General features: G+C 38.3%; 1 protein-coding gene across 2 annotated transcripts in view; it reads right to left on the bottom strand.

Annotated features, from left to right (window-relative positions):
- Nucleotides 1–786: 786 nt before the first annotated feature.
- The window catches only part of dgkza (diacylglycerol kinase, zeta a), a 78260-nt gene continuing 68131 nt past the window's right edge, over nt 787–10915 (bottom strand). For both annotated transcript variants that reach the window (XM_036534506.1, XM_036534505.1), the window contains 6 exons: nt 10219–10253; nt 9073–9122; nt 7813–7933; nt 7008–7044; nt 6415–6514; nt 787–2290 (listed from right to left, as the gene is read on the bottom strand). In XM_036534506.1, coding sequence (XP_036390399.1) covers nt 2174–2290; nt 6415–6514; nt 7008–7044; nt 7813–7933; nt 9073–9122; nt 10219–10253 — 460 coding nt within the window. In that variant the 3' untranslated portion in view covers nt 787–2173. The remainder of the gene's footprint in view (nt 2291–6414; nt 6515–7007; nt 7045–7812; nt 7934–9072; nt 9123–10218; nt 10254–10915) is intronic.

Below are 10915 nucleotides of genomic sequence, written 5' to 3'. Positions count from 1 at the left end.
ACAGGAATTTAATTTTAAATTCTGCATTAAAAGCAAGAAACAAAAATATGGACACTCACTGTAAAATGTTCAAAAGTTTGATTCATTTTCTTTGGTTTTATTCTCTAGGATACAATCTTGCTGCAAAGTAGATCTATGGAATGCCAATTGTCAATGAAAACAAATATATTTCATTATGATTGACAGTCACATCTGTTCACGAATATGTAATGAGCTCATGAGCAAGGTCATGCTTTACATGCTGATAAAGCTGAAAGACAGAGGAAATGACTGCAGCAATAAAATTTTTAGTTAATACATGTATATGTATAAATGCATATGTATGTATATGTATGTGTATATGAGCTTATATATTAGCTAGAGATAAGAGTTTATATACAGCATACATATGCTGTACATATACATAAATACTTTTATACATACACATTTAAATTAAATTCAACTCACAGTAAGAGTAAACATAGTTGTTCAAAATTAAAAACTTACAGTAGATCCTCACACTCCAATGTCACCAGCTATGAACAGCTCCAATTTCACCAGCTGTGAAATTTGGATTGCAGTGCATTTTTTACAGCTTTTAAAAATCGGGGAACTTCTTTTGCAAGGGAGGAAATACATTTTATTATTTTCTTCAAATGTGAACAAAATATGAAGACCATTTCAGTGAGTCCCTATTTGCAATCATTAAAGGTGTTTAAATAGTTCTGCTATTAACTGCAAAATTTATTTTATACATAAAGTTTTTTTTTTTTTTTTCAAAAAATAAATAGCCTCCACAATTTTTCTGAATTAAGACACTACAAAATAAAATGTAAAAAAAAAAACAGCCCTCCTTTGGAATTTACAACCCAAGCCTTGTACAAATAATTTCAGATAATCTGAAAGCCACCTATTTTCACCATTATACTATAACAGAAGAAAGAATTACCTAGCAAAGAGAAACAAAAACATTTAAAAAATTTAAGTCCTTTTTCAGACAACCTCAGAAGTAAACATGCTGATGCCTTGCAAGGCAGATTATATGTAATGAGAAGAGATACAGCCGTCTACCTCTGAAAAAATATATATCAAATTTACATTTTTACAATACAAATGCGACAAACACAGAACTGTAAATTTTTACAGCTATGCATTATATAAATACCTATTTCTTTAAAATGTAATATGAAATATGCCAAGACTTCAGTACACCAAATATAAAGTTCAAAATCAGCCAAAAGAAAGAAAACAAATGAAGGCAATAAGAACAGCAATGTCAAACTGCTTTGACAGCAAGCTACTACGATGAGTGTACAGTACCAAATATTCTTATTGGAAGCCTCAGAAGCTTCTACTAGCCACTAGCTAGAGAAATACAGTTACCAAGTAATACAATACAGTTCTCTCTAGAGAACAGCATTGACTTTAAAAATGTACAGTGGTATGAAATAAGGAGCTTTCAGTGTAAAATTTTCCCTTCTAACTTAGAGTCAAGGTGGAATCACCATACCGCAGTTTGAGTAAACAAGTGAGCAAATCACTAAAAACAATTACAAATAAATCTGTTGCAGTTATGCAAAAATGTCTAAACATCCATCTCTCCTTACTAAAACTAATATTCAATCGCACAAATATCATGATCAGTTGCCATTCGAGACAATTACCTTCATTCCCTGCAGTAGAATACCCTTATAAATCCATAGAGGTTTTTGTTCATCTCCATCTATTCTTTCAAATTATGCATGAGGACAGACATTGCATTAAAAGTTTCATTTTGAAGAAGAACAGTAAAACCATCTTGGCATTAAAATATCCCTGTCCTAAAATCTAAAAACCTCCTAAAACTCCCTTTGCGTTCATATAACATTCAGTCTCAGTGGACATGGCGCCATGGAGCTCAATACAACCCCATGATGCAATGATATACTGTAGAAGAGTAGCTCTTTCATGCATTTGGACATAACACAAAAAAACACGATGCTTTTTTTGGCAGTGCAATGAAGTAAAAGAAGAACTGACTGGTATCCTCACAGTCATGGCCTTACCCTTGGCCCTAGGAGCCTTCTGTTGGCAGTGCATTGGGTCTATGGACCACATGCCAGAAGCTGTGAAATGCATTCCCTAAAACTGTTTTTTTTTTTTTCCTGGGAGGGTGGTGAAGGTGGTTTGGCACTAAAAGAAGCATAAAAGCTGGTCACACTGCTGTCTCCTGGTCCTCCCGCTGGATCATCTGATAGTGCTGCCGGTTCTCCAGGTAGGCTGCCAACTCCTGGTCCTTGGCTTTCTCAGCCCGGTGTTTTGGAGTGTCTCCCTGAAGAGATAGTGAGATCAGTGTGAGAGATGTATCTTGTCTCAGCAGGAAAAAGTATCAATCAGCCAGGAGGAGAAGGGGGCATGCTGTCTCAATCCAGCAATTCAATACTCCACATTTAGTTACTATACCTCTTGATTATGCCTTGTCATTAGATATGATGTTAAACAAGGAAAAAAAATATTTGTGGGTTGAAATATTAGGTGTAATAGCTGATATATTCAACAGATATGTTTTGTTCTACCAGCAGTATGGAGATTTATTTAATTCTATCACAGCTCACTCATTCCTAGAAAACTGTGGTCTGGGATAGGTCTTTTAACAGCCACAAAAAATTGACATGCTTGTGTTCAAGACAGATTTGGAAAGGCCCTCAGTATAAGCAGCTGTGTTGTCTACAGAACCTCTGGGTACCAATACACAGTGCCCCCCAGTGTGAACACAATCATAATCCAACCTCCTTCAGTGCATGTATGACCTGAATAATCATGCTTACTTCTGAGTAGAGCATCTAGTCAAACTAACACCTCGTCACAAGAGAATAGATGCCAAAAATATACAGCAAAACCTTTTTAGCTTTTTCTCCAACTTACAATGTGCATTTCTGACTTTTTTTTAACTTGTTCTCATGCTTTTTACTGTTGGTGCACAAAGAGTTTCTTTTAGGAGTGCTGCCTGCACAGGTGTCAGACTGTAAAAATACACTGTATTCCCATTCCTGACAGACAGCATAGCGTAATCACAAAAAACAGTTGGGCTGTTGTGACAGCAAAGAATCACTAAGTTACAACATGAAAGACTTAAAAGACTTGTTTTCCAGAAATCTTTGTTTGTGCATAAATTCACCATGCCATACTGTGAGGAACAATACAGTATTAAAAAACAGACACCAGCCTCCACTCCTGTGTAAAAGAGGCATGCACCACCCATGCACTTGCTTTCTTCAGTGAAAAATACATAAACAAGATCTGTTCAGTGAATGAGCAGCACAATATAAAAGCATGTATTTATAGCCAAATTAAGTATACAGTATATTCAATATGGTACTCATTATTAAGTTTAACTGTTTACTTGCAGTCATGTAATCCAAGAAGCATATCTCATGAAACACATCTTATTTTTTTCTGCATAGTAGTCACACAGCCATTTCTGACAAAAGGTTCTTTATTAAAATCCAGTCCTCTGTTGAGGTCTCTGTTCTTTACTGGGAGATCATGGAGATAAGATTAATTTATATGTCCTCCCTCTTTTTCTCCCTCCCTCCTTCTTTCTTTCTCTCTCTGTCTCTCTCTTTTTTAAATTGGCTTCCCCTGCCAGCTGGGCATTCTCCAGTAATGAGCTCTGTCACTTCATAAAAACAAAATCTGCATGGCTGAAAGAATTACCTCTCTCTCTTACTTTTTCTGCCATTATCCCTCTGCCCATTCTAAGAAAGAGCTCAGTGTAAATCATAAAAAATTAGTTCCTAATCTAGCCCTCCCCAAAATACAGTTCAGCTAAAGCAAAACCACCACAGAATGAACACATGGATGGGGGTTGGGGTTTGTTTTGATGGCTGAACAGATAGAGATCTGCAGTCCCTTAAGGCCTGAGCAATCACAACCTGACAACCTTCCCCACTGGTTCATAGCAAAGCTAGAGGAATAAAATCATGATACTCAAAGTAACCAGACACCTTATTCTCCTATCTCTACAAAGGGCCCATTTTAATCAGACCACTGTTGCTGGTTTTACTGAGCTGTGATTTTTGTTAAATGTATCCACAGCTGATGTCAGGCCCATCAGAGAGATCAGATATTTGTTCATCAAAGGTTGAACACCCACATACTGCAGGCAAAGTACTGACTCTTCACACACCTCGACTTTCTATTTATGAAATAGACAGAATATGCTTTAGGGACTTTACAAATATAAAATATACTTGATAGAGATGTTTTTTGCATTAGAAAAGCTACACAAATAAAGAACTTAAAGACTGCATGCAAACACTCAATTTTCCATGTATTAAATATGTTGGTATAAAGCAGCTGGTTGAACAGATAAAGGGGTCTGATTCTTGCTATTCAGCAAAACTTCTTCATAAGTAGTCACCAGTAAGACTGGTGAATCATGTCCATTTGTATTTTCTCTTTGCATTTTTTTCCACCATTCTGCAAATATATAATGTTGGCATTATTCTCCCATTCAGATAAATCTGAAAAGCCTGTCTATATTTGGAAGCCCAAGAACAGGAGAAAACAATATGAGAATAGAATCCAATTGCATGCATTCAGATATTTCTCTTGAAGCATCAATAAAGCAGCCTGTTATGTAATTGCCTGGGCCTCTCTACCACAAGCCATGTGGATTGACAGCCCACTGCCTCTAGCAGTCTCCACTTTAACATCTAAATATAAATAGGGATCAATGAAGATCATGCGTACAAACATGAGGCAGTGGCTGCTTTATGTGTTCATAGAGTGTCTATTAATGGCACGCACAGTCTTGTCAAAAAATAATGTTCTCCATCCCAGAAATAACGATAACCGTACTCTGCTCATACTATTGGTTTGAAGATGTTTTCCAAATGATATGCATCTCTAAGAGATCAGACTGATTTCACTTGTAGAGCTCAAACAGTTGTTAAGGTTTTTGGGAATTTTGGGAAATCCGAGGCCCCCATATGAAGCAGGAAACGGCAAACAGCCAAAAATTATTACTATTAATAACTGTTTTTACCCAGCTGTCTCTCTCATCATAGGGAAAGAGCAAAAGAAAGCAAGAGAGATTGAAGCAAGCCTGTGCAGGGGATAACTCAGGCTTGCCTGCAGTCCTGTGGGACTATGTTTTTCACTGATGGCAAACATTCATCATCGCTAGTGCTCATGGCCACTGATCTTAGGGGGAAGTGGGAAAGCCAGACACGCCACAGAGGACAAGAATGAGGGGGGCTGGTATGAAGGCAAACAGAAGCACTGAGTACGAATTTCTTCAATTCTTCTTCAAGACTGAATCAGAAAACTTGGACTTGGACTGATATCTGATGGTTCTTCAAGCTCAAGTTGGGTACAGAGAGTTGTCTGGAGTGTCTGGATCCTCTAGGACAGAAGCATGCTCAGACGTTGAGCTCATTCAGTTGAGCTTGAAAGCCTGAAGTTGGTTTGGCATTGTCTTTTGAGAGAGCCTCAAATGAAGCCCTTGGGGTTCTGTGGTCCTCCATGCCAGCTGATCATCCAGGCACAGGGGTTGTGGGGCAATTCTTTATCTCTGCAGGAGAGCCCAATCTGAGCAAATCTTTCAGATGTCTCCATTGTGTGTGTTGGGAGTGTTTACTGCTTTAATTTGCTTGATTAGGGCCTGGCTGCTCTTTCTACAGAGAAAGGGGTTGTTTTGATGTCTTCTCATGTGGTGGTAAGCATAGTTATTTCTGAGGATTTGGTTAGGGTCCCATTGTCAGATGTTGAATTTGCTAATCAAGGAAGGGGGATGCCTGTTTCCAGATGCTGACAGCATCTGAGACAGATGAACATCATGCTATAATCTGTTTGGAAGTCTATACACTGTTTGAACCATGCCATATCCACCTACTTGCCTGTAATTTCCAGGGCACCTTCTAATTTGAAGAATCTGTGAGACCTTGTAAGAAATACAAGGTCTGTAATTTCTATTACCCAAAAAGTCAAAATAATACATAATCTTTTAGTGTGTCTGCTGCACATCAAACCTTAAAATAAAATAAGTATCCACAATAAGGTGAGGCAAGAAGCAGTTATCATTTCCATGAATTAACTGATAAGATCAAAGTATACACACTTTCTATGAATTCTGATGAGGCTTGATTAGCTTTGCTGTATTGTTAATGTGTGGCTGTTAATTGATTAAGCTTATTTCCAGAACTGATGGACACACGCATTTGCCAGTTTCTGTTTCTTATACTCCCCAATACATAAAGATAACTACCTCCCTCCAGATTTTCCTTGAAGTTTTCAACATTGACACATGACACAGCAGGGATGAAAACATTTACAGGTACTGTCCATTACCATCAGCTTTACTTCAGTGACAGCTCTTTTAAAAAACAAGAGCTGACTCTCTGTAGGCAACAGACTGATATAAGCCTTAGCTCACTTAGGTGGGTTCCTCACCTGCAGGTCTGTTTTCATGAGTGAAGCCCCAGCCTCCACCAGGTAATGACAGATGGTCCTCTGACACAGCGAGGCAGCTTTGTGCAATGCTGTCTCCCCACTGCAATGTCAAGAGTAATGATAAAAGTAAGCATATTGGCTTCCTGCCAAGTTAAACATGAGTTCATAAGTTAAACTGTATCTAACCTTAATACAGCTCCTATCACATTTTTTTCAGTACTATGGCTGGATTTGTCAGTGAGCTGGATTAGTTAGTGCGAACTTTGCAAGGCACAGCACAAAAAAAGGTTTTGTTAGACACATTGCTTATAACCTAGCAATATCTTCCATACATGTCATGCAACCTATTTCTCATGCTGAAGTACCACTGGGTACAGCTTGTTGGATCACATTTGGATAATGGATAATGAATTGCATGTGTAAAACACCTTCCATGGATCGCAAACTAAGGGGATCCATGAAGTAACAAATAAAGCAATGTGTCACTCTAGAAATTTTAATGCATTCACAAGTGTAGTATACTTTACATAAACTACACAAAAGAGGACAGTCTAAGATTACACTAATCATAAATGCAGTTGATGATCACTTGCCTCTCTTTTTCTGTTACATCCAAGATATCGCTGGGTGCTGTTGAAGATGGGGAGTAAAGACAACAATCAGGCATATCAAAAAGCAATTACAAATGCCTCCAGGCTATTCACTGCTTTTCATATACAGCAACAAATAGTTTGAGTAGGAGGAATAAATGACATGGGCAAGAATCAAGCATGCATCTCCATGGCATTCAGATTTATCATTTCAGTACCACTACGGCTCTGAGCCTGTACCATCTGTACTGATCTATGACTGAGAAACACTGGTGGCCTACATGGAGAAATGTACAAATGGCGTGGTGTAAGTGTGCATAACATCACCTCTTTTTGTACCTCTAGAGAGGGTCGTGTGATACACTTGCCCTGAAAGTGTGCCTATGCTGCATCCACTAAAACATGTGTTTCCCTCATTTGTTTTGCTAATGTTATCATTTCAGCCTGATCACAAACTGGTAAGCTTCTGACAGAAGCACATGTGATCCTAATTGAATTGGTTCATACCACCTACATGCTGCAAGCAGAGAAATAGGCTCTGAATATCATTTGCATGTGGTGCTCATGAACCCATGACATTTTCCCCTAATGGGAAAGCTAATTTCCTGACCTGTCTCAGCAATAACATATGTCAGGTGATACTGTGCCAAGAGATGATTAATTATTTATTATAATTCTGTTCTGTATTTGTAGCCTTTGATGACCACAGACCTTGCAGAGTTCCTTTTTCTTGAGTTGGTTGGCTGTAGAATGCTTGAAATATATGGCTCTGGGTGTCAGTAAAGTCTCAAGTGAGAGGATGTCCTACCATTGTCAATGATGTACTTGACAATCTCCTTGCTTCCCACATCAACGGCATGGTGGAGTAAAGTGCATCCCATGGAGTCCTGCACTGCCAAGTCTGCCCCTAGCTTGTGGAGCTCTCTCAGCTGTGGGACAGCATTGGTCACTATCACCCAATGTCATCAGAACATCATTGCAACACCAGCCTAAAATTTCCCCCATTTCATCACAAAATCCTCCCTTCTATCACAAAACCCACAAAACCTTATGCATAATAGAACAACTATATGTAAACAAAAATATTACACATCATCTATTCCCCAGGACCAGAAGCATATTTGATGTGGATATGTGGATGTGGGCCAGCCAAATGGAATTCTAAGCCTAGGACCCTTACAAAGTTATACTGTATCACTACTGCTGCACAGTACAGTATATCTCCTACAATGAAACTGCAGTACAACATATACACTTTTGAATATGCTATCCTGATTGTCAAGACACAATGGATTCAGGTTGTCTATGAACTATTGGTTTGAAAAATGTTACAAGACAGAAAAACTGCCTTTTCTTTCCCACACCTGATGGAGCACACCTGTACTCTTCACATACGTCAGGAACGCTACAACATTCCCTGCCTTATCAGGGATCCTATCTCAGACCATGCTACAGAAGCAATTTATTACCAGCTCCACATGTCACTCTGTATGAGATTTAGAAAGAACTTGTTGTTCAGACTTGCTACTGTAGTGCTTTTCACTTTGAAAGATAGCTTGTGACTAGAGTTTTGCATTTAAAAAATGTTTCCATGTGTCCTTTATATGCATATGAATATTTAAAGCATGGGTATTTACTTCTTTGGAAGACAGTCTTGAAGGAGAAGGATCCAGAGAGATTTACATAGCTTACTTTCTTGCAGTTATAACCTGTAAATTATTAATGAAGCAACTCAGGTAAAATGACATGCCCAGGGATATAGCTGTGCTGCTACACCTGGGAATCAAATCTGCAATCTTTATATAACATGCCAAGTTCCTTGCTGTCCTTACTACTGTCCCATGTGTGGGAGAGGTATGTGGGCATAACACCTGACAAGGGGATGATGTTGTTGAAGACACTTTGGTTTTATGCTGATTAATTTGTGTATTCCCATAAAACACTTGTTAGGTTGAGAAAGCTTGATAAAGAAGTCCATTGTCAAATATCAAGGCTCTTTTCTTTAATGTGTCATATAATGTGGCTGTGTTCGTAAGTATTTCATTTAACCAATATATTCTTTACTTACCCTCTGATGGTCTCTGCTTTTCACACATTCAATTAATACATCTGCTGATACTAAAAAAATAAAATAAACTGTCAGTTTTGATAGTTCCTTCATGATGGCTGTATATTTTCATACCTATTTTAATTTCATTTTTTCAAACAGGTACTAAACTAATTCAAGCAATCAATATGGACATTTTAATGAATATTTCACACAAATCAGCATTTTGCTAGTCACCACAAATGTAGAAATGCAATCTGAGAATATTTACTTGAGCATGTTTACCTGCTTATTCACAGCAGAACAATATTTACAAGGTGAACAGGCAAACTGAAAAGACTACACACTTCCATATTTTGAAGCATGATACTTGAAAACAAAATCATAGTTAAAACATTTTAATTAACAAAGGTAATCATGTTACAGCTTCTTGGATTTCCTGAATTTATTCTCGGTGTTGCAAATCCTTTTTCAAAGAGCCAGGATGCCCTTTGTAGATTAATTTCCTAATCCACCAATCTGTATGAATTCGCTGCAAAGGCACACATGGGAAACTGGAAATTCCCCATTCCCTGTAGCATTTCACAAGCCATAGTGTTCCAGTAAACTCTCTTTACTAAGTTATGCCGAGTCTGTGTTGATGATACACTTTCAGAAAATCCTGTTGCTAAACTCCAAATTAGAATAATCACTTGAGAAAGTTTGAGGGATATTTAATGTCTTCAGCAGCACCCAAGTCAAGTTCTAGAATTTGGTTCCTTCTCAGATCACCCCGGATTCTTGGGAGTGCTGGTCTGGAATGCTAATGGGGGTCAGTGAGAATTTTAATAACACCACTGAAGTTCCCAGGTTCAAATGCCATGAAACACATAACTCATGTGTCAGGAAGGCAGTGGAAAAAAGATGTGGCAAATCTTCTCTCAATAGCTGCACATTTGGGGATGACTGTTTAAGCAATTCAGGCAAGGCTAAGGATTATTTACCACCTCTAAGAAAAAAAAAAAAAACGCCTTTCTGAAAAAATCTAAGAGCAACTACTGACACACCCAATCATGACACTTCCCAAAACTGCAATTGTTATATTTACACAAACTGAAATTTGATGAGTTCATAATTTTTTATTAGTTTTTGTACCCCCAGGACTAGGTAGTGAAATGTTGTTTTTACCTTTATCTGTATTACACAAGGCAGTCCTCTGAGACCTGAGGGATAAAAAGAAAAAAGAGTTAAATATTTACATTTGTAACTGAAATTTTGAGGATGTTTGTATTTTACAGAAAAGTGTGGCCTACTTCTGTTACAAGAAATGCAGACATCATCACTACTCTTATGGTGAAAAATTTGACCAGAGTAACCTGAAAGCCATTGGAAAAAGCACAAAATCTGTAATGCCTTTGCCAACAAGAAAATGATACCACTGGCCCAGCTGGAGCCTTATATTGTTGTGACTTGGGTTTGATTTTGATATAATTATCAACCTAGTGATGCCTGGTGACAATTCATACCACACACCCATGATGGAAAAAAACATCAGCAGCAAAAAAAAAAACAACCAAAAGGATAGCCTCCATTCAGGTCCATGTTTCCATGGATGGAAAAAGACTGCATTTGAAAGAGAAGTGGTCAGGGTAAGTTGGCTAAGCTGCAGGTGGTTTTCCATTCATTCTCCCGGCCCAAGGCAGGAGAGTCTGGTGGGAATGTATGTCATCCACAGTGCACTGCTCTCTAATTCACACACACACACACACACACACACACACATACACCCAGGACCCTCCACATCTCCACTCACACAGCAGGAGGGCTCCCTGATCAAACACTGATGCTGCACAGAGGCCTCAGCGCTGTCACTGCTGGTTAGACT

Source organism: Megalops cyprinoides, chromosome 8 (assembly GCF_013368585.1).
Source record: "Megalops cyprinoides isolate fMegCyp1 chromosome 8, fMegCyp1.pri, whole genome shotgun sequence".
NCBI lineage: Eukaryota > Metazoa > Chordata > Actinopteri > Elopiformes > Megalopidae > Megalops > Megalops cyprinoides.
The sequence above is the reverse complement of the archived record's forward strand: the minus strand, read 5'-3'. Positions and strand labels throughout refer to the sequence as shown.